Genomic DNA, 27,060 nt, shown 5'->3' with positions numbered 1-27,060 from the left:
GCACGCACAACAATCACACAACAGCAAAATGTTTTCATTCGAAGGGTCTGCGAGGGTCGGGGCTGTCGAACATTGCGACAAATCCCACACACAAGTGCCTAATTAGTCTGGATCCCGGGGTCCTGGGTCTGGACTTCGTAAATCGGTCGTGCACTTGATTTACTTTTAATAACCACATGGTGGAGTCGTGGCTGCCCTGATGTGCTGCTTGCAAATTTGTAACAATATTACTTCCATTTTCATTTTCATTTGGCTTGCAACTTTTGTTAATGTCTTAATGCCCGGAATGGAATGGATTGCTCGAATTGTTTGGGGAAATTGACATTTATTTGGGGCCTTTGTTCGAGTCCTGAGGTTTTGTCGGGGGAAATTAGGGGCTATCATGTATAATAAATAGGCTATAATTTGTGTGAGTCGTAAATGTGAATTAAATTGAATGGGCAGCCAGGTCAGGCCAAGGGGAAATTATTGATTTCTCGCATTCCATGCCACTGCTCAAGTATAGGCAGAGTGAAGTGTAAGGGCTAATTGACATGGCACTCACAGGAATACAAAATCCGGCAAAGAAAGTGTCTATCTCCATCGCCAGATAATCGTCCATCACTTTAAACTGCCCGTCACCATCAACCATTTCTTGCTGCTCAAAGCCCAAAAGCCAACGAACCCAACATAAAAGGAGAGAAACCACCACCAACCAGGTCACAAATTGTCACCTGAAGTGACGTTTACCTTTGCCGGCTGCTCCTCTACTCCACCTGCACTCCGCCCCTGCCTTTAATTAAATCCCCTCGAGGGTACCTCGAGGTGGGTAAAAATCAATCGCTGTATATATTATCGAACCAATTACAGTGCATCCAGCAGCATAGAATTTTTGATCTCACAAACCACTCTGGCACTCGAGACACGCCAGGGCGCAGTCCCCTTTTCAACGATGCTTGACTTGGCTTCGCCTTTCGCTTGGCATACTTAAAACTAACAGGCAAATCAATGGGGAACTTCGGTTGGCACTGGATTGGGGTGGCGTGGAGATAGAAGTGTAGAGAAATATGAATAAAAAAGTGCTGTACGAGTGTTGGGGATCAGGAATTTGACTCGTTTACTCGCTTACTAAAAATCATAACCGAACGCCAAACACCAAACAACAAACACCAAACGTAAAACCAAACCAAATCGAACCAAACCGAACGGATGGGAACGAACCCCCAAACAGCCATAATGGATGCAGAGACCTGTGCGGTAGGGCATGGGGGCATTTGGATCGTTACATAAAATGCATGAAAATCTCGATTCAGCTAAAAGCAAACAAACAAAAAAAAGGAAAGAGGGAGAGAAATGGGTGGAAAAAAACGGAAAGGGAAACAAATTGAAGCTTTAGCCACGACTGACAAACTGCAGCTGTAACAGGCCAAAGTTTTTGGCCATTTTATTTTTCATTTTCGCTTCGTTTTCGTTGTCAAGCGGATGGGATGAAGCTTAACAATTTTTATGGGGGATGCACCCCAGAGGCGGAGCAGGGCACCAAAAATATGGCTCCAGCGAGGAGAGGGTCAAGCCCTGGGTTAAGCGGCTTAATTGCTCTGGTAAGGTCAATTCGGGGATGCGAAGCTCTCCAAAAGGAAAACTATTTCCATGCCATGCCTGCAGCCGGAGAGTGCGGAAAGCGGAGGGTCGCAGCCATGAAAGAATTTACATAATAACAGGAAACAATTTCGTTGTGTGCGTGCCCGATGCGACCATATTGGCTCCCATCTGGCAATGGCTCTGGCAATGGCTATAGCTATAGCTACAGCTATGGCTGTGGTCCGCTCGAAGTATGCACCGGAAAATGATGTGTTAGTTTGACAAAATGCAGCATGCAGCAGCGCACAAATTACGGAAAGGGGCAGGAGACAAGAGTATAGGGCTGTGGGTATCCCAAAAGATCTTTAAATAAAACTACTAGACATGTTACTTCTTTATGGTATCAAAATATCAAAACAAGATGAAAGTAGTCCCAAAAGCGAAGAGGGAAAGTGAGGAATATACATTTGTACACTGCCCGAAACAATGCATAGAATTTCTCACTTTCTCCGCATGCTTTTATCACATGGAAGTGCAAGGGGCAACTTTATATAATTTATAACATTTTATAGCCCCCATGGCGCGTTATTGTTTGCAAAACACACTAATTATCTCGCAGCCCTCTAGGGCTAGACAGATTTACATTTCCCACTCTCTCTTTCTCTGTGTACATACATTCATGTACGAGTATAAGCTCGTGTGCCATTATCTATTGTTGTTCCTCGACGCTGCTCGTTTGCCATGCTGGCAAATAGTTAATAATGATTATTAATATTTACGTGGGTAAATGGCAGGCGCATAATGGCAAAACGTTGCACACACGCCAGCCGAGACACCGAACCGACAATTTTCACCTTCGTTATGCAGCCACAACCACCTGATTTGCTTCAGCTGTAGTTTTTATTTGTGTGTCAATCCGATGGCCATGAAGCACACTTTTCCAATGTGACATTAATTTTTAAATTAAAAGAGACGATAAATTATGTTGACAAAATTAATTTGAATTTGTTATCATATTTATGGTTATCGAATCATCTATGAGTAATGATCGTGAATGCATCAAAGGAGCTTTTAATAAAATTTCTCTAACTCTGTTCAACTGAAAAATAAAATAGCTGAAAATATTTCCCAGATAATTTATCTAGTGAACCATTTTTATATGTTAGCGTGGGACATAAATAGAAACAAAATTTCAAATTGATAATTACGATAATTAAAAGCACTTAAAAACGTAACTAAAAGTTATTGTCACGAGTTAAATTAAATTGTGATTAGTTTTCAGCTGATAAAATACTCAGAAAATTCGAGAAAATATTCGTATCGTGGATAATTTATGGGGCGGAATAAAAACAATTTAAAATTCATTGCTTTCGGTGGCTCAAATGAAGTGTCGAAATTTAAATCGTTTCCTCATTGTGCTTTGGATATTAAATAATTGATGCGCTTTTGCTCGCCTGACTTAATTAACACTTTTGTGTGATGTGAGTTCAAATTGTTGCCTCAAACAATGGAGCTATTTCGTGGTATTTAAAATAGAACTGCACAGCTCCAAATAATAGAAAACTTCTCAAGAGAGCTCACAAAATATTCACATGCTTACCCGGGTAGCCGCAGCAGTGTTTGCCAAAATTTATTTCCACTTTTTATTTCACATAATTACTCCTTTTTCCTTTATGACTGCCATAACAATGAGCGAGCATTTTCACCGGAGCTCGTTTCGAGCATTTTCCTTTGCTCCAGTTGATGTGGATTTTATTCCGGGTGCTCTACTACTCGTATCGCCACCGAATTTCTCTTTTTAACTACCACTAACAAATGCATTGCAATTCATAACTGCCAAAGAACCGTGGGAAGAATGGCCCGAAGACAAGGGCAAAAAATTCTTGCGAGGCAACAGTTCAATCAAGGGTCAGTGGAAGGAAGTGCAGGACCAGTACGAGTATCACTTCTGCCTCACATATGGAATCGCTGACAATTGCAAGTCTGGCCAATCAACAAACTGCAAAAGCGTGACCGACTCACCTGTCGCCCAGCGCCTTTCGCCTTCGCAGCACCTCGCCGCAGCAATAAAAACTTAATGAAAGCATTTAACATGCATATTTTGCTGTTAAAAAATTTACGAGACACTGCAACGGGAAGCAGCCCAACAGCTGAACAGACCCTGCCAACAGGGACAATAAAACAATGTGAAAGGAAGAGGGTGCAGCACATGGAGATTGCTGGGGCTTTGTTGCACAGAAGAGGGAAATTAATAAACTTGACTGGTTTCTCTTTCTCGGAACCCCAACCCCTGCCACCACTCCGCTCCACTACCCTTCTTGTAATGGCAATAACATTCAAAGTTATTGATTAAAAATTCCTTGCACACAATGGCGAGCTACCATCGACGCGTCGAATCGTCGAGTTCTCTCTCGGTTTCGCTGTCGGTTTTCATTCCTTCCAAAGTTTGCAGCTAAAATTATTGCACATTTCGTTCTGGTTCCTGTTCGTGGATGGTGACCTCAAATAATGAACGTGTAACCAAGTTGCCAATAAACACGTACGTATCGAATGCCACACTAATGGCTCGCAAGGAGAACTTTTACGTGAACTGGCATTTGGCATTTGGCGATTGCGATTGACACTTACAGAGGGACGGGCAGGGCAGAACCAAAGCAGGGGCTGTGTAAAATGGGAGAAAGTAACGTAAGAAATAATGCTAGTAATTAAATAAATATTGTGTAAAGTTGAAGATAAAATATCACATTAGCTTGTAGAGTTGTTCAGGAACACCTTTAGCTCATTGGATGCCGAAATATATATTTTTGTACCCAACCAACTGTTCCCTCTGATTGCACGCCACTGACTGACACCCGGGCCCTTAATCCAGACCCAACCAAGAAACCACAAGACGCACAGACACTGACCCATATGTTTCTGTAGCATAAGAACAGCAACAAATCAATGAATAAAACTTCACACAAAACTCAATTTTCAACTTTTCCGCATTCTAAACACATTTTTCTTGCCCCCATCCAGCCAGATTCCTGCCACGTGGCACGGAAGCAACAAACAGCTCCAAGCGCCGTGGATAAGGCGACACAGTGTGGCCGACACCAGAAACCCCGAAAGCTGAGACTGAGAGTGCGACTGTGACTGTGACTCTGACTGAGACTCAAAATTAAGGCCAAGGCGTCATGATAAAACTTTTGTCCCTTCCTTCCTCGCCTTCAATTCTTTTGGTGTTTTTTTCGGCTGTTTTCACTGGTTTCTTGGCTTACTCGTAACACGCCAACTTGAACTTGACGCATGTTTGTTGGCAAACAATCCGACGTAACGCCCCCAGTCAACCCGGCTGTTGGGCTCATTAAAATGCGCGGCGTTGGGTCGGTGCCATCAACAAAAGTTAAAACCAGAAGGACCAAGCCGAAAGTCGGCAGAAAGAGCACAAGAGACATTCTGGGCGGGCTGCCCGACCTGACCTGACTCGACCCGACCTGGAGCGACGCCCACGCCTGGCTTCTTTGAATGTTAGCCAAACAAATCTTATTTAATTTGGCTTTGGCGCTTTTAGTTCTCAACCAACAGCCAGCCCGCGTTGTTCCGTTCGATTGGTTGGAGATGGCAGCGTGATAGAAGACTGAAATTGGAATTGGAACGAAAGGCGAATGCACGCCGGATGTTATACCAAAAGCATTCATCATTGACAGCATCATTAATCATCTTGTTCTCATATTTCGGTGAACAAAACAGCTTCCAACTAACCAACAACTTTGCCAAAAATCATTGACAATGCCCAGCACGTCACGCTGCCATCACTAGCAGGCATTGTCAGAGGCTAGGCCCTCGCCCCATCTCATTAGAAGGTCGCAGCTGTTGCTTCGAGAATTTCAAGTGCATTTGAATGGCTGTGGGTAAGGCGACACTCGGAGACACGGAGCCCTCTACTGGTTCACTGGAGCACTAACACCTAACCCGTCCGACTGCTGCCTCTGTTTGCCAAAGTGTTAAATGTCATGAAGGGAAGCGCAGCTGGGCCTTTGAATTTATGGAAATTTCACAGCGCATTTACATTTACTACATGCCATATTTATTATTTATGCCCATAGTCGTAGCTGGTTCTGGGGCTAGGACTGGGGCTGGGGCCTCGATTCCGACTGCCAATAGTCGAGCTGACAAGACGCATTTCCGACTAATGTCTGACTACGAAAGTCGAAAGGCCCCTCCCTCCCGTTGTGCACTTCCTTCCGGGATTCGTTTTCGCTTTTTATTAGCTTGAAAAGTTTTTCATTTGCCTGCTCAATCTTTTATGACTGTTGCACATATTTTTCGCCTGCATTTTTCATACAAGTACATGCAAATATTTCATGATAAAACAGAGTCGGGTGGGGCCAGTGGAAAATTAACATGCGCACCTCCGGTTCGTTGTTGAAAGTCTAAATTGAATTTACGCCAAAAATTATACAGCAGCGTTTGGCTTTTTCCCTTTTTGCCACCAACCAAGCAATCGCTGTGATGTGAGTGCTGGCACATTAATTTGAGTTAAATTGATTTCCTGTAGACGAAAGGGTATTTTCGAAGCAGGGCTTAAGGATTGACAGACTCAATTAAAAGTCAGATTGGACACTAAGTGCGGGACTCTGATCGAAGGCTCTGATAAGGTTTAAGCTTTAAACTCGCTTTAAATCATTTTCGCATTAAAAAATTCAAAACATAATTCACAGACCTGACCCTCCGCTCAAACTCTTTGTCACAGGAATGTCAACTATTTCTTGAATATAATGAAAAGGAAGCACATTTGAGCGATTTCATAGAGAATGCCCTACCCTCATCGGCTCCTCTCACCCCTCCCTGCACAAATTCCTTTCAAAGTATGCCAAGGCGAATACGGATACGGAGACAGATACTAGTCCCCAAATAACATTTCAACAACATTAATAAATTAGCTGAAGTAATTGAAACTTTGCGGTCCTTGGAGGACCCTTCTCGAGGCTTTGACTTGAGCACTAGGAAAATGGCAAAGTTTTTGTTGTTGTTTTTTTATCAAACGAACAAATAGAATTGTTGTGAAAATAAGCTGAAATCGCTTTGTGACAAATCGTTGAGAGGCCTTACTCCATAGAGCTCCTGCCAGCTCGAACGGCGATACTTTGGGGAATGGAATCGACAAAAGATTATTTCATTTTGCAGTCTAGGAGTAGTCTTTGGCTGCCTTATGGGAGTCGGCAGACAGTAATTGATTATGTGCAATGGAAATCTCTCAAGAAGCCACTGAGTTGAAGATGAAAATAAAGCGATAATCTTGGGGATTCGTTCAGGTGTCGTCAGCTGGGCAAGCGTCAAGTGACCAATTAGCTTAATTCCCACAGTCAATGAAGGGAAGTTAATTAAGCGACAGCTTGCTTTGGGTTTGCAGTCAGCTTGCTACCTTTATCAATTTCCCAAAACCAAATTAATCATTTATACGCTCATTATACTTTAAATGTAGCTAATTTCAACTTAATTTGACCCGACTTGCTGTCACCTCCAGCTCCGGTGACTGTCTCTCTGCCTGTCCACTCTCGTCGGACTCCACCGGCGAGTTTTCGGGCGTGAAAAATGTCAAGGAATGGCATGGTGGCCGTGCCCGTGTCCGGTCTCTTCTCTTTCGCTCCGTGCCAGCCCATGGATGTACGTATCTGGTCCTAGTTCTGGTTCTGGAGGTGGAGGCCGTGTTATTTGAACCAGCTTCAATTGTGCTTGAAATTTGCACGATTAGCGGAACGCTCTGACTGGCTAACAGCATGAAGTTGGGGCCTAGACTGGGACTGGGTCTAATCGGCATCTTCATCGGCCATAGAAAGAGGCTGGCTGGGTGTTGAGTTGAAATCCTTCGGAATGTTGAGAGAATGTCTGCCTAGGCAGACACTTGGGTATAAACTTTTTCGATGACCTAATGGAATGAGTGATTACTTTTGATCGAATAAGTTTCAATTGGTTTAGGGCGAAACTAAAAGATTTTGTGGGTGCAGAAGTCATTGTCTCAGAGAGGAGTAAGATGGGAGTCAGTGGCAGATGAACTTCAATTTAAATATACAAAGATTAATTGTGCGAGCTACTGCTAGAAAACGATTTACAGAAATATCTATAGCAGTATACAAGGATGGCAAACAGAACTCAAGTCCCCAAAAATGCATCTCTAATGCATTCTGATTGCCTGAAAGTTGTCTTTCCATTACTTACCATTCCAGACGCTTTCCTTTATCTGTGGCATGCCGATAAGCCGCCGATTTCACAAACTCCATGGACAAAGACAATGCCGCAAAATTCCGCTTTTGTTCCCACTTACAATTACCGCCATTAACATTTATGGGGTTGACCTCAAATAATAAAAAATGTTCCACAAAGCCACACCCACCAGAACCCGTTAGGAAATTAAGTAGAAAATTGCGAAAATTAACAGAAGAAAAAGGCGAAATGAACGAAGACTTCTTTCCTGTTGTGGTTCTGCCAGATTTTCGGCTGTGCCATGGCCCCAAGCGTCTTAGACTGCTTAAGGAAAATTAATTAAAAATAAACATGGCACACGCTTGTACTTGGGAAATGCCAACCAAAATAGACCGCAGGCAAGAAGAAAAACCCAAAAAAAAGCAAGAAAGCAAGGGGCAAGAGAGCCGTGTGGAATGATTGGGATGTGAAGAAAAAAACCCACAGCCAGACAAAATAAGAGAAAAAAGAAAGAAATCCATGCTAGCCAAATTCCAAACAAAAGCTCACGAAACATTTTGCGGCCAAATCCGAGACGATAAGAAAATAAGTAACATGGAACAGCAGAGGGAGAGAGAGCGGGATACTGGACACAGTGGGAAGAGGAAGTGGAGAGCAGATTTTGTGGTGCCGAAGCTGGTGATACCCTTTAAATTATGACTGGGTTTCCTTTACATCTTACATGTGAAAAAAATATATTACTTAAATACAATCAAGGTACAGACATTTTTTGAGCCTAATTATATCCGCTTTCAGATCTGCAACGTATACTACCTTCTGCAAGGCTATAATAAGTAATACGGAAATGAAAGAGAGCGACGGGAAAGTGGGGAGAAAAGGGACCTTGGCAGGATAGAGCAAGCGATGAAAGTATTTAGTAATTACGTCTCGCTGGCCACGTGAAAATTGCATTAGAAATGCTCCAGTATGAGACGAGACCTGTCCCCCCCGCCATGAACTTCTCCTAATAACTTGAGCATGCGAGCGTCCATAATACGTGAACGCCTCGATTTGCCGCATCAGCTATGCATGTTAGGGGTGGGATCAGCAACTGGAGGGGATACGGCTGGGTAGGTGTGCGCCGTGTGCCAGGTGCCATGGCTGTTGGCCAGCCATTCAGACACATGAAAACTTTAGCACTCAGGAAACAGGAAACTATTGTTCTGCGGCGACTGCCATGGCCTCAACGGTAATTGTCCAGAGGGTGGAATCTGCCCACTTTTATTGTTGTTGCGGTAGGCCAAGCAACGTCAAATTGTCTGATATTTGAGGCATATATAGAGACATATGTATTCGTATGTATATATGTATGTATAAGGATATGTTTTATGTTCCCCTGCAGGTAATTTGACTTTAATTTGCCGGCAACTTTGACCCCTTTTAAAGGGTTCATTCTGGGGCAACTGCATTTGGTGCGCGGTGAGAGGGGGACATGTGCATGTGACATCGATTGTCCGGGTCAAGGCGGACACTAAAGTTAACTAGAGTCCTAGTTATCTAAGTAGCTTAGTCCATATATTTAATTGGAATTTAGAATGATTTATTATTGAGAGTTTTTACTTGCGGGAAAGTAGATTATAGAATACAAGATTTCGATGGACAAAAGCGGCTTTAACCTTTGAGTTCACTCTTTAATAAATACCTTCCCTTTGCCCAAATAAAATGCAAAGAAAAAGCTGTACAATATTTTAATTTAACCTAAGTGTTTTGGATTCGCTATTTACAGTTTGTTGACCAACAAAATTACTTTTAAAAAATGCAGAAAACAATACTGAATATTTGTTCGTTTGGCATATGTTTGACAATCCATATCAAAATGCAAATAAACCTAAATAAATAGCCATTTGCAAATAATCACAGTAAAAACTACCAATTACACAAATATTGGCAGAAATGGGAAACAATTTCCCTCAACCGAAAAAGAATCATGAAAAATTGATTTCAATCAAAGAAATATTTATCTGTGGGCCAATAAAATGAAAGCGAAAGAGATCCCAGCCCGAAGGCAACATTTTGTTGTTAGACACATCAACGATTATGGGAAACCATAGAGTAAGTCGGTGAAAGGAATCCCAATGCATTTTACATCAAACGAGATACCCACATACTCGACTCGTATAAAATAAAATATTGAAATAATTCAAGAGGAAAAAGAGAGATACGCATCAGAAAGAGCAAAAATATATGTAAGCGGATATGCGAGTAATACATATATACAATGTATGTATGTACATATGTAGCAGAGGGATAAGCATATTTCTTAAGGAATATTACACACATGCAGGAGGACCTAGTTGGGGGTCTAAGTACTAAAGGCAACAATATGAGCCGGTTATCAGTTTAGTGGGCTTTTTTATTATTTTGATAGAAATACTTTTTTGATGTAAAGCCTGATAAAAAAGTCTAGAAAAAAATTGGGAAGAATGGGAACAACTTTTACAAAAAAAAAAAGAGGATCATATTCCAGGATGTCGCTAAATAAGCAACTAGAAAAAATGGGATCAAATGAACGCTCTACTAGGTAAACATTAGCCTAAAATTACCATGAAATTAATTACAAATTTATTGTGAAAGGATAAATGAATATTCCAGCTGAAGGCGCCTCCCATTCAAATGAAAAGTTCCCTTCCGTTTACCCATTTTCACAATGAAGTTTCGCCGTTAAGCAGTCGGAACAAATCAAAGCGAATTAAGTGCTGTCAGCTCAGAGCCAGAAGTTCGTCTGAAGCCCCGACTGAAAGCAAGGACAACCCAATTTTGGCTGATTTCCCCCATATTGGTTATTTGTGCCATTGAACTGCAGCAGCAGCCGCAGTAGTGTAGTGTGGGGTAGAGTGGAAATTAACGCAAACTGCTTTAATTTGCGATTTCGAAGCCTGTCGGCTGTCGACAGGGCACTCCCGGCCTGCTGGCTGCTTTCTGGCTGATTTCTAGACAATAAAGCACATTGGTGGTGCATGTCGAGCATTAATATATTAAATGGAGAAGCATTCATTCCCATTCGGATTTCCGTCCTCCCCCGCAAGGCAGTAAAACCGATTCACCCTCGGCCACAAATCTTCTCCGGCCTCAGACCTCACCCTCTCCCCCGCCCCTCACCCCATCGCGTGTCTATGCCAAATTTTGGCTGGCAATCAAAACGCATTGCCAATCAATTGATTTACACAAGGAAACGCTCCAACCACCAACCCAGTGCGCCTTAGAACCACCCGCCTGCTGCTCTTGTCCGAATTGGCAAATATCTGTCACTGGGTTATCATAACGTCAGTGACAGACATCTTCATCTCTGTTTCTTTCTTGTCCGCATACCCTTTCAGATCTAAACTCCTCTACATATTGTTGTAGTGAATAATTACAATGGAATTCCGGTTAAAAGTAATAGTTTTAAGTATTTCGATAGAAACTTTTCTGTGAGTTCTAATCAATAAATTAATTTTTACAAAATTTGTGAATAATTAAAAAGATTTAAGTCTTACATTGTAAGCGGAGTTTTAAATATTTTAAGTAATTGATGGAAGGAAATTTACATTCTGTTTTAATTCCATTTATTTTTACAGAATATTTAAACACATTTTTTTTATGATTTTACACCTGCAGTCAAATCAATTGAGAATACAATTGTCGAAATTAAATTTAATTATTTTGTATTTATTTTATTCAACAATGTAGTTTTGCTTTGTTTAATAAGTTTATTAAAATTTGTTTTTTAGTTTTGATTTGCATTGCACAAATAAACTCTAACGATTGGCTTATGAAGTTGTTGTTCCTCTATTTACCTGACCGTCTTGTAATTTCTTATTCATGCTAGAAAATTATTTTGCAATGGAGTCGGAAAACTTCATTAAACATTTAAATGGCCAACTTTGTGGGCTCAAAGTCTGACCCGTCAAAGCGACCACATCTATCTTAGTTCCTGTCACTTCTGTTCACCTAATTAAACTAATGCAATCCTCTGCCGAAAATCAACAGTCGAAGTGTTAAGACGAGGAGTATATGTAATGGGCTTCTGGTCAAGACAAAGCCCGCTCTACCAGGACAAATGGGATAACACAACAGGCCAGGCGACACAGCGGACACTGGAGAAGGAGAAGAAGTTTCACAAAAGACTAAGTTAAATTTATAGGCATTGAGAGCAGGAATTGCAACTTCCGGCACTGACAAGACCCACACATCCAGAGAGAATACATTCAATGGAATTCCCATTTCCCCCAGCCCAAACAGACGGGGAAACTTCCATGTGGCCTGGCGACTTCATTTTGTAGGAGAAGGAACTTTAGAGAAGTTCGCTTCAGTAGAACCAACGTCGACGACGACGACAACGACAAGATAAAATATAAATGGCTTCGGTTTACTTCGAGTGGGTGGAGTGGGTAGTGGGTGGTGAGCAGTGGGTGGGCGGAAGTTTTGGGGCAATGGGAAAGCGGAAGTGCCACTGATAGCCGTCACATGTTGAAGATTTACTTATTAATGCCAGTCTAAGCCTTAGCCGGCATCCTGCCAGAGGGATGCGGATGTTTGGCGTAGCTCTGGCAACGTTCTCTCTACTGTGTTTTGTTTCGAAGCATTTCTTGTTGCTCTCTCTTGTGTTTTTTCCCTAAATTTTTTTTGGTTGCTCCTCTGTTGGCTTTCGACACCCTTCTGTGTATTTGAGACATAATTTGTGCCCAGAAGGAGGTCGAGAAGGACAAAGAACGTCGCCGACACAGGGAGCAGGCTGTTGCTTCTTGCTTTTAGTGACTTTGACAGTTTTATACGATTTATGTCATGGTAAATTAAAAATTACGTGTGCTCCGAGTCATCCCCCGTCTCTTTATCTCTCACTCTCCGTCTCACGCTGTGCGGGGGAGGGTTAATCCTAGGGGTGAATTGCGGGGGTGGAGTCGCTAAATTGCATTGAGTGGGGGAGATTAGAAAATAAAGATAAATAAAATAGCATAGGGGTTGCTTGGTAATGCTTTGCAATTTTCCCTGATCTGATCTCCGCAATAGTTTTTATGGTACAATATTTATGATAATTTTGATGTATGTATGCTGGAGGAAATTTTCATACGGCTATAAATTATGCACTAAAATGAAAGTAATTCAAAGCATAGAAAAGAAGGATCTAACTCAGAACATAGTGGATATTACTTTGGACAAAAAGAGCCTCTAAATGTCTAAATTATACACTAAATTCTTACCCCTATTTCCCTTTTGGCTACACAATTCCATAGCTGCATCTTTTCCATTCTACCACCCACTGTCCGCTGTTCTGTTCTTTTTTATTCTCCCATATTCCCATCGTATCTCAGCCAAAAAAAATGTGTATATAAAAGTGTTCACCAACGAAAGTGGAACGTTAATCTCTTCGTTAAACTCAAGTTATTTACAGGTCAACAAGTCAGCAGCTCTTTTCGCCAACGAAAAAAAGGGCGCCTTGGAGCCGCTTCGTCAAGGCAAACCGAGTCCCCCTCGGCCTAAACGACCATTTAACAGACACTTGTGTGCCCCATTTTGTCCGCTTTGCCACGACAAATTGTATAAAAAAATAAAATAGAATGGCAAAGAAGCAAAAAATAAATTTAACAAATCCTCAAATAATTTGAACGTCTGGCCGGGGCCATGGGCTTGTACCTAAGAGTGGGCCCATGGTTGTGGCTCTGGCACTGTATGCTGTTTGGTTGGAGGCGGAGGAGGAGGCGTGGCAACACGGTCACAATGCGAATGCGAGGAGTATAAATTTTCACCTGTGCACCTCCATACGAGGAAACACGCTGGCACTGCAATTTTCGCCTCTTGGATCGGAAAGGAATGCAAAAGCGTGCAAAAATCCTCCAAAAAAAGAGAAGTCCAAGTATAACATCCACAAAGGCACACATGCCTGTGTGTGTGAGAGGGATTGTGAGTGTGTGAAAGGGTGAGATAGAGTGAGGAGCGAAAATGGATAATAAAAAGCTCATTGCAACAAATTCCTGCACAATTTTCAGTGTTAGATTAGAAACGATGCACAAAAGAGAGAGGGAGAGAGAGTCGTGGGTGCAAGGTGGGGTTGGATCGCCGAAAGGATTGTAAGGGTGCAGAGGGTGCGGAAATACGAAGAAACGACACATGAAACGCTGTTCACTACTTTTTTTTTGCTCTCACACTCTGCAATTTTTCGGGGTTTGCTTTTTATTTCATTTATGGCTCTACTTCAGCCCCCAGTCTGTGTGCAAGTGTCTCTCTTTCATTTGTTTGATTCTTTGCACTTTTTCATGGCATTTCACCTCGTGACCCACACCCAACTATTCTTCCACTGGTGTCCTTCCACTTTCAATCTTTTTCCCCTTCCCCATACTTGAACATTTCCCACGTTGCTTTACACTTGTGCACTTGTTCGGTGGATTTTATGAGCTTAGTCGGCGATTTAGCGATGCTTGTCTTATTTAGTTTTTAAATAAATGGCCAAGGATGTTGGCTTGGCTTTGGGTATGCCATTAAAGACGAGTGGCTAGAACTTGTTGGATCTCGGACGGTTTCTTATGACTTCTTTCACTTTCTCTGAGAAGAAACGAAAGTAGACTAGAGGACAGGGGAATTTCGAAATGATAAAACTGTTGATGCCATATCTTTTTATTAGATAATGACTTAGACAACGACTGAGATATCCATATATTAATTTTATTTAATGATTGAACCTATTTCCAAATTATTCATACCTGGAAAAATTAATTTCTTTGCTAAGAAAACATTTGGGAACAAAACTAACACTGCCGTAAAATAATCTACTAACGGACATTTTCAATGTTGAACTGAGTGTTTTTGCTCTTGACATTTCTATTCAAAGAAATCTGGTCACAATTATAGAACTGAATGCATTAAATTTAATGAAAAACCCCCAACCGAAACGACTACAATTTGTCTGTGAGGAAAAGCGGGAAATGTGCCATTAAATGGCAAACACCAAAACCGAGACAAATTCACGACTCTTAAAGCGGGCAGTGGAGAGGGTTGATGGGTGATGGCTGGGCGATGGCTGATGGGTGAAGGAGCGTCCTCGACTATGAGAATAAACAGAAAGGGAGGACATGGCAGGCAGCCAGTCTGGCAGGAGGTTTTTGTGCTTAAATTTCATAATCAACACAAAAGGGGGATAGACACAGAGACAGAGCGACACAAAGGGCGCTGGGAGACATGAATATTGTCGTTGAATGGCTCCAACGAGGCGGCAAAGACAACAGGGATAACCGACTTGGTCAGAACTCCGAGCTGCTAGTACTGGAAATGCATGAAACGAGTGCTGCACATGTGGCAGGCGCACATGTGGGCGGAGTGGACTGCCTGACTGACTGACTGACTGAGTGAGTGCCTGTGTTTGAGGAGGACAAACAAACGGAGCCGGGGCTCATGGAGCAACAGCAGGAACAGCAGCAGCATTCATTTTCGCCAACCAAAAGAAGTGACGTAAAAATGCATTAAGCAGAAATTGTCAACAATTTTTCAAGCCACCCCCATGAAAAACCCCCTCCACGACATTCGTCGAGACGAGCATCCCCGACACGATGGCGTCAAGTTCGCCTGAGTAAACAGAACTTCCCCCCCACTATGGGGCTTTCGGAATCGTGGGTCTGTGGGGTAGTCTGATAACCCCAGATGGAAGTCAAATCTGACTGAATAATGACTGTACACAAATAGTGCTCGATACGCTCGAGCGGGAGTGAAGACATACGCGGGCCGGCCCCCATTCAGCTATCGGATCTGTTTTCTTGGGGTGGAATTTGCTGTCAGCTCGAGTTACGATTTTCGTATGATTTTCAATTTTTAATGTCCTCGCAGTGGCATTGCAAATGATGATGAATTTGGCGCCAGATTTTGCAGATTTCCCGACACCGACAGTGTCAAAGATGCAGATATAATCGTACAGGCTTGCTGGGTTGAAGGGTAATTGTTCGGCAAGTCTGAAATACTCCCACCACCGCGACTGCAACCCAGGAAGAAGTGCCCAAAAGTTTTGTGAACTTCACTGCACTGCACGGCTAATAGAAAATTAAAATTCCATGTTCTGGCCAAGAGTCTGAGGCGCTTTGCCCATCTGTTGCATAAGTGTATCACGACGTTGTGCACATTTCAAAAGCCAAGCTCCATAAACTTGGACGTTGCAAAGTTTTCACTTGGCCAGGCCTCCCTCTCGAACGGGCAAACTTATAGCTATTCGCCAGTTTCTTAGTGAAAACTGTGTGGTCACTCAGGCAAATGCTGCTCTCTCGGCCAGGGAGTTCATGTGGAATGGAAATTATGTGCAAGTTCAGGTCACTCGGTTGCGGGGCATGATGTGGGGTCTGCTACTTTGCACAAAGTTTAATTTTCTCTTCTCTTTTTTTTTGGTATTTAAAGTTTCAATTAAGTGGCAGTGGGGCAAGAAAAATATGTTTGACAGAATGTGTCATAATTTTTGCAACTAAAATGGATAGAAAAAGTGCAACTTGGTCTGTAGTTAGGTAGACTTATGAATACCGTGTGGATCAGTGCATAAATAAGGAAAGAAGATCCAGTTGAGCCAGGGTTCGCAAGGTATGAATATTCTCTGAGCAATCTGTTAACTAAAGTCACTTTCGGTGAGTGGATTTCTCCATTGCAATCCCACTCTGGCGGTGGTTTGATGGTGCAAATCACGCAGGACTGTGGCAACAGAACTCGGCCGGACATTTGTTTGACACTCAAGCTGGACCCACACTCGGGCTTGCCACAGCTTGTCAGCTTCTTAAAATATGCCATGCATGTTGCATAAACAAGACTTAAACAAAAACGAACGCCAGAAGACCAGGGACCTTCGCCCCTCTTTTGGGCCAATGCAAATATTTGCTGCCGCGTGTCGCCCCAACAATGAGGTGGGATGCTCCCCAAAGGGACTCCAGTCCGTTTGCCGAGTGCTCTGTTTTGTGGGCTGGAGCTGCCTTTTCACTGCCAGCGTGGAGTGCGGTCTCGTTTCTACTTTGTGTGCCACTCACGTTGTGCTCGTTATTCATATTTATTGCACACGTTGTGAGGCGCCTCCCGAAGTCGACTTCACCTCCACTTGGGCTCCCAGCTCCAGCTCCTCTCGTACTCTTCCGCTGCGCAGACAAATGGCCGGGTTGCATGTGCATTGTTCTTGGCACAGACGCTTGTGCCACGACCCGTTGTGGCTCTGGCTATGGCTATGGCTGTTGCTGTTGGTAGGCGTGCGGCTCGTGTCTAGCAGTAAAAACTTTGCAATTACAGTTATTTGATGGGATTTACAATGCACCACCGCCACCACACAGGGGGATGCGGTGAGTGGGTGGGGTGTTTGATTGTTTGGACATTCATTTGCAGCCGGATTGTTACAACCTTGTCTATTTAGTGTGGCATGAAACGAGACCCCAGACAAGCCGTACACCAGCAAAAGGCGTTAAAGGACACTGGAGTCGGGGTGTCTCTCAATTAACGGGAACCATGAAGGAAAGTTGGAATATAATAGCAAGGAGAGGGCAAGGCGACTGTGGAACTACGAATCTGATGGTTAAACATGTTTGGATGGAGTGAAAAGTGTGTCTGGATGGAAGGAGATTATTTAAAGTGCATCAAAAGAGTTTATTCGAATATGGATCCTTGTTTCATATGCAAATAAATCCTGTAAAGAATTTTAAAGAATTAAAGTATGTCGATGAAGCGTTCAAATCAGCAATTGGCCATGGCAAACATTAGATACGGCCATAAGAAAAGTTATTGGAAGAGCCAGAGTCTGCGGCCACATCGACAGCCACCTGACAGCCAAAATGAGGTTGTGGTTGCTGCTCTCTTTTCCGTGGATTATTACTTCAAAGAGTGAAGAAAATGAGTGGTGCGATTCAAGGTTGTGCGATCAGGACCGCTTGCATGTACTTTGCAGAGATAAGGGGGTGAGTACAAATCACATGCACATATGCTGATCATCGACATGGAGATGCCCACTCGAATGGGATGATAGCAATTTTACAGCACGTGTCCTAAGGAAGCAAAGGTCATACCCTTCACCTTGGAAGAAATTGATTTGATTACGAACGAACATAACGAGTTAAGAAACAAAGTGGCAGGTGGCTATTTAAAGTTGCCCAAGGCAGCCAGAATGTTGACGATGAAGTGGGACCTAGATCTGGCGAAGGTGGCCGAGGCGGCAGTAAGGATGTGTCAAATTAAGAAGCTTTATTGTGCCACAACGCCAGAGCATTCGTATACCGGCCAGAATGAAGCTATGGAAGCCAAAAGCTGCCAGTGGCCCGGCAAGGTTATACTCAAGAAACAAATCGACGACTGGAAGAGACAGGGAAACTATGCACGGGATTACCATTTGCAGGATCCCTTGTCCGGGTAAGCACATCTGGAACATGCATGGGCGTGGCTATACATATTATATTTAATGAAATTCAATGCATTATGTAGGCAAGCATCGGCGTACTTTCTTCAAATGGTGCGCGATAAATGTAACCGTTTTGGATGCGCCATCACTTGCTTTACCGAATCAGATAAAGTCGCGTATCAGCTAATGAAATGCGTTTATAGCTGCACCATGGAAATATCCACCCCTTATAATCCCGTGTATGTGACGTCGGCAGACTCAGGTGTAAACTGTAAGTTGGGCACCAACCCAGCTTACCCCAACCTGTGTCACAAGAGAGAACGCGCCTCGTCATGCAACGCAACTAAGGAAGACAAGCCACGTCCACATCCTACACAACCTCCACCTGCGGACTGTCCCACTCCATGCACGATTCCTTCCTACCCGCCGGATAAAAATTACAAGCCACCACCAATACCGAAAAACCCGGCTGTGCCTGCACCTGGTCCTGCTTTTCCAGCCCCATCACCGCCACCTTACTATATTCACCCTCCTCCCTTTTTGGTGCCAAGGACTCTCAGGACAGCTCGAACAGCTGGAGCATCTCGAAAGAGAGCCCGGCCGAGGCCCCGAATCAATTCACAAGAGCTAACCAGCGCGGAGTATGACTTTTCCGATTACATTCATGATGTGGATCCCTGTGACACCTGCACAACGACAACATGCAACTTAAAATATCATTGCTTCTAATTTGTAGTAAATCCGTTTGCAATTGTCCATGGTCAATGTAACATGAATATAAGATACGGCCATGGAAACACGTTTTAGCAGTCAGAGTCTACAACCACCTGCCATAATGTGGTTGTGGCTGCTGCTCTCTTTGCCGTGGACTATTAATGCAAATAAATGGTGCGACACAAGGTTGTGCGAGCAGGGGCGCCTCCACATACTTTGCAAAGATCAAGGGGTGAGTGCAAATCCCATAGACATCGTGCCCAACAATTAGGAGAGATGATTGCAGAGATTTTACAGCACGTGCTCCGCGGCTTCAGAACTTGTGCAAATGACAAAAAATGACATGGAAATGATCACGCATATCCATAATGATTTGAGAAACAAAGTAGCAGGTGGATTTACGGCATTGCCCAGGGCAGCGCGAATGTTGACAATGCAGTGGGACGTAGATCTGGCGAAAGTGGCCGAGGCGGCCGTAAGGATGTGTCAATTGGAGAAGCTTTTGTGTGCCACAACGCCACTTTTTTTGTGGACCGGCCAGAACGAAGCTTTGGAAAGCTCTGACTGCATTCAGCCCAGCAATATTCTACTAAGAAAACAGCTGGAGAGCTGGACCAGCCAGTTAAACAATGCACTGCCTCAGCATTTGCAAGATCCTTCAGCTGGGTAAGCAGGATATAGAGGATAAACATACATTTAAATGAAACATTTATTGTGCACACAGAGCAACAGCAGCATACTTTCTACAAATGGTACGCGATCGGTGTGATCGTTTTGGATGCGCCATCAGTCGCTTCACCATTGGTCCAATGACGCATCAGCTGCTGAAGTGCATTTATAGCTGCACCATTCGGGTGGCCTCCCACTTGAATCCCGTGTATGAGGCGGCATACTCACATGCAGGGGAAAAGTGTTACTCAGGCCGCAGCCAGGTCTACCCCCAACTATGCCATGCAATGGAACGCGCTACAAAATGTTACGGAACTGATTCTGAAGGACATACGCCAACACCTGGATATCCTGGATATCCTCAGTATCCTCCATCTCCTGGAAATCCCTCCTATCCTACATATCCTGGATATCCTTCACAGCCTCCTCCATATCCATCATATCCAACAGATCCTACACTTCCTCCATTTACTTTTCCACCTCCTCAGGAACCACTTCCTCCCTACCCCATCGGTAAAAAATACAAACCACCAAAAATACCGAGAAACCCGCGTATGCCACCACCTGGTCCTTCTCTCCCATACCCATCCCCGCCACCATATTTTCATCCACCCCCACCCTTTTTGAGTTTATTCGGTTTCAAAATTCTTAGGACAGCAGGATCTATAAAAAGAAGAGCACGTCCGAGGCCTCGAATCAATTCACAAGAGTTAACCAGCGCGGAGTATGACTTCTCCGATTACGTCCATGATGTGGATCCCTGTGACACTTGCACCACGACACCGTGCAAATTAAAGTTTTATTGTTTCTAATTTATTTGCAATTTGTATGAACGTATTTGTTTTAAGGAGAATCCAAATTATAACAAGAATCATCCAAAATAGAGCGAAATGGCAGTCTGAAATATTACGTTAAATTAGTTTCAGTTTCAGATATCCTGTATGAGAGTGAACATTTATGCTGTTGTAGAAATACCTCCATCAATCAATACCTGAAAGACCCAGTTTTGGAGCCGAGTCTCGGCTATCCCACGTAACCTTTTATAATTTAATGAATGACCTTTAAAATTAATGTTAATTGTTTTATTTTGATCTGGTAAAGTCCCCTTCTTTGATGTTCCTTTCAGTTTAATTTTAAATCCCATTTAATATAAATTTTTGCAACTGTTTAATACCCATCATCGGCTCATACATTTAAGCAATTTAAAGTACATGCAAAAGGGAAAGGCTTAGGATATTCCGACAAATGTTTGATCGGCTTTGGACGTTGTTCAACTTTTATGACATTCCCCATTGAGTGGGTAAAAGGGATTTTTAATTTCATCACACTTAATCAGGCAACGATTTATTCATATTTTATTGGGGCAGGGCAATAAATTCAAAAAGGTGAAGGGCGTGAAATTGGGAAGAAGATACTTTTTTTCTCTCTGCTGGTTATAAGCTGATTTATAATGTTATGGCCTGGGCCTAAAAAAGAGAGCTCACTGACAATAAAACAAGGCATCGCACATGCTCACGAATGTCAGTAGCGGGGAACGTATATATTGTATGTACATATGTATGTACATATGTATGTATGTACATATGTACATACATATAAGCCCGAGTATATGTTGTTGAAATGTGTAGACCAGATGTCTGTAGGGCTTCAGTCAGTTAGAGATTTGTGGCATAAACCATGCCGAAAGTCATGTCAATACGTGATCCGAATAGATATTAAAATAGTCATTGCTCTCATCAGTATTAAGTCGATATTGGGATACACTAACTTCATGTCAAATAAATGTGCATAATTAGTTAAACAAAATTTCGATATTAAACATTTACGAAACTTCTTAATATTTTCTACCACATCTGTATATCGTTATTTGCCTTTACCTTTACCTGAACTTTTGTTATTAGCTGTAGATACTCAATATTCTCCATATTTAATATACTCTTCATGCCGAAAGAGTATTCACGCCAACGCACAGCCTTCTAAAACGTCATGGGCATTGTCGAGTCAATAAAATCCGTTTGGGATTTATTTAATAAAAATAATAAAACAAAAAATGCATGTCATAAATTATGCGCAAAGCCGTAAACCAAAATGTAGATACAAAAACAGAACAACAGCGGAAAAAATTGAAATTGATAATAAAATAAATTCAAATTGTAAATTAAAAATGGGAAATGCGATGATTTTTGTACGTCGCTTCCAGTTGATTTTTGTTTGATATTACCCGAGGGTGCTGTTTACTTAGTCTGTTTTCCGTTTTCCGCCACATCGCGCTGAGAGCATTATGGATTTAAATAATTAAATATAATTGTCGAAGGCTTATATTCATTGCTGCTATTATTGTTTAATTTCAGAGCTAGCAAGCGCCCTGAGAGATGTACGGGTGCGAGTGCCACACGCGGTGCGGCGTGGAGAGAAGGGCATACTGAAATGCTTTTACGACATCGAGGACGACAGCCTGTACTCGGTGAAGTGGTACAAGGGCAGGCGGGAGTTCTATCGATACACCCCAAAGGAGACTCCGCCCATGAAGGTCTTTCATTTTCCGGGTGTTAAAGTGCGGGTAAGTCGAAGATTCGAGAAGACTTTAGTGCCTGAATATTCGTTTCTTAAATGCTAGAAACTTAAACACATTAGCATTACCTTCAACATTGCAGTCGAATTTTTTCCGACTAGATCCGATTTTAGCGACACATTTCAGCAACTCTGAATCCATGCCATGAATCCACATCACCTGTGACAACGAAATTGCATACAACAGCTGAACGCTGTCCTTGAAAAAGAGTAACGAACAAGTGCGATTTCTGTTCGTTCTCCATTTGGTTGTGGGACACAATGGCAATCTGAGTGCGAGTAACAAACAGCACATGTGGCAAGTGTTCATTCCGCATACAAACAACCGGAACAAAGAAAAGCGACAAAAGCAAATCTAACACTTTCTGTATTTGTAGGAGGTGTTGATAAATAATGTAAGAGAATCTAGCAAAGACCAAATAACAACACATTTATAAAGGGCTAGAATTTTCGTTCTTTACTTGTGTTCATTTTTACTTTACACTTCTTGTACTTTTTTTATAGAATTCGGAAATCGTAATTAGAATTGGTTTAAATCTGTTAGATTAAAAATCAACATTATTTATTCTTTGACAGCTGATTTCAATCCAAGATTATAATACTCTGTTTTGTATTCATTTCACATTGCAGAGAAATTTCGGAGAAATCTCCATCTGTTATTACAGTATATAGGTGACAATTAAACCACTCAACACAGTTCTCAGTACCCTTTTTTATACCCGGTACTCGAAGAGTAAATAGGGTATATTGTACTTGTGCGGAATAACGGATTTAGGGAATGTCCATATCTATCAGGTCACCGAATTGGGATCAGATTGGATCATTGGATCGCCCACACCGTCCATTTTTTTTTTTTTTTTTAGTTTTTTGCACATTTTCTCATCTACACTCTGCTTCGTGTAGTGTGATGTAGATAAAATATGTAGAAAAAAATGTAATATAAGTATGTAAAATTTTAAATTAAAAAAAAAACACTAAGGTACAGATTTCTTACTTGGTACCGGGTTTTAAAGTTGTGACGCGTAAGAAGCGTCTCACACGTCCCTTCTCAATATTCTTAAAATATTTAACTATAAAATTTAAATAAATTAAAATTTTTTTCAAATGTAACATATAAAATACTATTAGGATAGTATTTCTTACAAGTTTTTCTATGTTCTTAAGTTAATTTTAATTTCGTCACATTTAAAAATGTGCGCTACCACAAATGCATTTAATCAGACAACATTGCTTTTGTAAGAGGCCCTAGATTTCTTATATATTTTATTAACCACTTTCATGTACATACATATTTACGTAACAAGCTTCAGGAGAGGATGATGTAGAATGCTTATGTAGAAGACACTATGTAGCTTTTGTTAAATACCTTCAGAAAATTGTCATACAAATTCTGATATTTGTATGAATGTGAGTATTCTGGGTGGTGTTACTGTGCATTTTGTGCATGCTTATCAAATTCGAGTTAATGGCAAGGCGTGGAGCGTGGTCCACTCTCTGGCGATTCGGTCGTGCTGCTCTCGGTCCGACTTGTACATGTTGGCAGCTACGATATTCACGGGGTCGTCAGGATTGGGATCTGCTATCAGCGACATGATCGATAGGAGAACTTTATCTACAGTCAAGATAGACGACCAGTTGTGCGATAGTATGTCCAGGCATACAATGTGGCCGCCTCTGCTGATGTTGCAGTGATAAATCGGAGTCATAAATTGTACATGAGGCGCGGCATACGGGTAGTTATCTGGAAATAAGATATCTAATTCAAAGTGCCCTCCCTCGTAGGGAGAATTGGAAGGGCCGAGAATGATGCAGTTCCAGTGGGTTATATCGTCTCCAATGATCTCCACTTGGCAACCGTCCGTTGGATTGAGCATTATTTCGTTCAGCTCACGACCAAGACGTCCATTGGCGCCACCGCCCCGAGACTGAGGCGGAGGAAAACGCTCCAGATTCTGTGGCCTGTAGACGGGTACAGGGTACTGTGGAACTATGGCGAAATTTTGAAGTTCAGTGTCATTTGCATTCATCCGAAAATACATTTCTTGAGCTTGAAGATGAAAACGCTGTACAGCAGTACTGACAGCAGCATGGGTTGCAGGACGTTGTGCAGCGCTACTAGTAGCATTTCGGGTGGCGGTGGCAGCCCTGGCTGCACGATGGGTTGCAGGACGTTGTACGGCGTTACTAGGAGCATTTCGGGTGGCGGTGGCAGCCCTGGCAGCACGGTGGGTTGCAGGAATTACGGCGTTACTAGTAGCATTTCGGGTGGCGGTGGCGGCACGCCGATTCCTTATGCGATCGGTTGCAGGACGTTGCACGGCGCTGCTAGTAGCATTTCGGGTGGCGGTGGTAGCCCTGGCAGCACGGTGGGTTGCAGGACGTTGTGCGGCGCTACTAGTAGCATTTCGGGTGGCGGTGGCAGCCCTGGCAGCACGGTGGTATGCAAGACGTTCTGCAGGACGTTGTACGGCGCTACTAGTAGCATTCCGGGTGGCGGTGGCAGCACGCCGATTCCTTATGCGATTTAGAATCGTCCGCCGAACTACTTGTCGAGCTTCAAGGCCATCACGCTGTGCAGCAGCACTGGCAGCACGGTGGGTAGTAGGACGTAGTACGGCACTACTGGTATCATCTTGGGTGGCAGCAAGCTCATTCCTAATGCTTCGTCGCAAAGGCATGATCTAGAAGACTGTCAAAACTTCAGAGAAACCTGCATAGTTACGAGCATCTCGCTTACCTTTAGGTTTTGTCCGCACAGATTTTGGTTTATTCGATTAGATTTTATTCAGTTTTGTCTTTACTGTTTAGCACTTTGAAAGTCAGTGAAAATTGATTGCATTAGCACAGCCAGCTTGAGCTCCGTTTTGTAGGAGGCCCATGGAAAACCGAGAAAGGGACACAAATTTGGATTCTCAGTCAGCTATTATACTTTTTTATACTTTTTATTACTTCCTTTTTTATACGACCGGTCCGCACGCTGATTACAGTCGAAGTGTCTTGATTTCCCGCCTATCGATAGTTTTTAGTGATCGACTTAACCTATTGTTATCTCCACTCGATGTATCGGTGTCCGCACGCTGAGTACAATCGAAGTGTCTATTTATTCCCCGCAAATCGCTGATTTCCCGCCTATCGATAGTTCTTAGTGATCTACTTAACCTATTGGGATCTCCACTAGATGTATCGGTGTCGTGGACGATACCACTAACCAAATAGTATAGTTTGGTACTATACTTATTCAAAAGATATAATGCTTGAAACAAATAACTTGCTACAGTTTTATAATATTAAGTGTAACAGAACAATTCTACCAAAAATAAATTCTTATTAATATTTTCTATCCAATCCAGATAAGCTTTCCAAACATTATACGCACTTATAACTCCATAATTAAAAACATTGCTTAAGCCAGAAACATGGAAACACAGAAAATGGTTTCAAAAAAACTTATATAAGTTCCATTTGCAAGTTTTTGCTGCTTTATTAATTCATTTACGATATTAAAAACGGAATTAATAATAAAAGAAATCACAAAACAAACTTCGTCAAATCTCAGACCAATTAAAAAACAATCGAAACCGGTGACCAAGAAAGGCGTTGAACTGGTAGCTACATATCTAAACATTTTCTAAAATATTTTTCTAAAGTCTAAACGTGCATATTTTTATACACGGTACTCGAAGAGTTCATAGAGTATTTTGTATTGGGGCACAAAAGTGAATGCATGTAACGCACATAAGGAAACGTTTCCGACCCCATAAAGTATATATATTCTTGATCAGCATCAATAGCCGAGTCGATATAACCATATCTGCCTGTCCGTCCGTCAGCCCATCTGTCCGTCCGTCCGTCTGTCTGTCTTTTTTGTCGGCTAGTTCTCAGAGACCATAAAAGCTAGAGCCACCAAGTTTTGCTTCTAGACTGCTGTATGCTTACACAGATATAAGAGTATTTAAAAGAGGAGCCACCCCCTTCCGCCCCCCAAAAGGGCGAAAAAGCTGTGGTATTTACAATTTTGAAGATAAAAGAATACTGAAAACGCCCGAATTGGGATCCGAATGGATCATTATTATAGCCAGAATGAAGAAATTAATTTGCAGTGGCTAAGTCCACCCCGTCCAGCAGCTTTTGTTGTTTGTTGTTTTTTTCACATTCTCTCATTCACACTCTGCAGTGTGCGGCCTCTGCCTCTGCCGCGCCTTTGCCTCTGCCATGACTCTGCAGTGTGTGGCTCTAGGGAAGGGGGCGAGCTAAAGGAGCGTGTTGGCGGGATAAGTGTTGTTGATGTAGATGACAAATGAAGAAAAAATGTAAAATTTAAAAAAAAAATCGCTAAAGCACAGATGTAGTACTGAGTACCGGGTATAAAAGTTGTGACGCGTAAGAAGCGTCTCACACGTCCCTTCCCGTTTAATATTGTTAAATATTGTCAGTGACCCATCTGATCGTACTGGTCATACCGCTCATCCCATTTGATGCCTGAAATTCCAATAAATCTACCAAACAAAACACAACCCCCCACTGAGATTCTGGCTACACTGTACCTTATGCCATGTGCGCAGCCAATAAAACGAACAAAGGAACAAAACTAAATAAATTAAACTAAACTAAACGCGCTGCGGCCTCAACGATGTAAAACATTTGCATTTTGGGGGCATTCAAACTGAACCAAACCAAATGCTTCAGTTAACAGCAGAGGATGCGGAAGCTGGGAGGATGGGCAGACACATGTGAAATTTCGATGCGCAATCAAATCAAAACACGGTTTTTAACTTCCGCTTGATGGCAGTTACGTAGTCGGAAAAATACATAAATAAATACATACTCACGAATGTTCGACTATTGAACATTTTAGATTCCCTTTTGGGTCTTGAGCTTTGTTTTTTAGTCACGATTCGGGATCCGGTTGGTGCTGCGACTGTGGCTGGGCTTGGGTTTGGGGGAGCGGTCCAGCTACCAATATTTTTCAATAAATATTGGCATTTTTAACTTGTTTCACAATTTTC

The 27,060-nt window shown here is 42.5% G+C and overlaps 3 protein-coding genes across 6 annotated transcripts in view; all 3 read left to right on the top strand.

The window, feature by feature from the left end:
* LOC117900139 overlaps positions 1-27,060 on the top strand; it is a 43,452-nt gene that overhangs the window by 10,862 nt on the left and 5,530 nt on the right. For all 3 annotated transcript variants that reach the window (XM_034810368.1, XM_034810367.1, XM_034810369.1), the window contains exon 3: positions 21,835-22,043. In XM_034810368.1, the coding sequence (XP_034666259.1) occupies positions 21,835-22,043 (209 nt within the window). The remainder of the gene's footprint in view (positions 1-21,834; positions 22,044-27,060) is intronic.
* Positions 17,528-18,860, top strand: LOC117900141. The gene is made up of 3 exons (XM_034810373.1): positions 17,528-17,663; positions 17,732-18,111; positions 18,184-18,860. Exons 1-3 carry the CDS (start codon positions 17,541-17,543, stop codon positions 18,827-18,829), a joined length of 1,149 nt encoding a protein of 382 aa, XP_034666264.1. The 5' UTR covers positions 17,528-17,540; the 3' UTR covers positions 18,830-18,860.
* On the top strand, positions 18,876-25,948 carry LOC117900140 (antigen 5 like allergen Cul n 1-like). Of its 2 annotated transcripts, XM_034810370.1 has the most exons (4): positions 18,876-19,046; positions 19,101-19,480; positions 19,539-20,317; positions 25,939-25,948. In XM_034810370.1, the coding sequence occupies exons 1-3, from the start codon at positions 18,891-18,893 to the stop codon at positions 20,293-20,295; spliced, it is 1,293 nt and encodes a 430-aa protein (XP_034666261.1). In that variant the 5' UTR covers positions 18,876-18,890; the 3' UTR covers positions 20,296-20,317; positions 25,939-25,948. The 2 variants fall into 2 exon arrangements, with proteins under 2 accessions (XP_034666261.1, XP_034666262.1); XM_034810371.1 differs by lacking the exon at positions 25,939-25,948 and having other exon boundaries at positions 19,101-19,484; positions 19,547-19,606.

This window comes from Drosophila subobscura, chromosome U (genome assembly GCF_008121235.1).
Source record: "Drosophila subobscura isolate 14011-0131.10 chromosome U, UCBerk_Dsub_1.0, whole genome shotgun sequence".
Lineage (NCBI taxonomy): Eukaryota > Metazoa > Arthropoda > Insecta > Diptera > Drosophilidae > Drosophila > Drosophila subobscura.
Note: the sequence above shows the minus strand (reverse complement) of the source record. Positions and strands in the feature narration are given on the sequence as shown.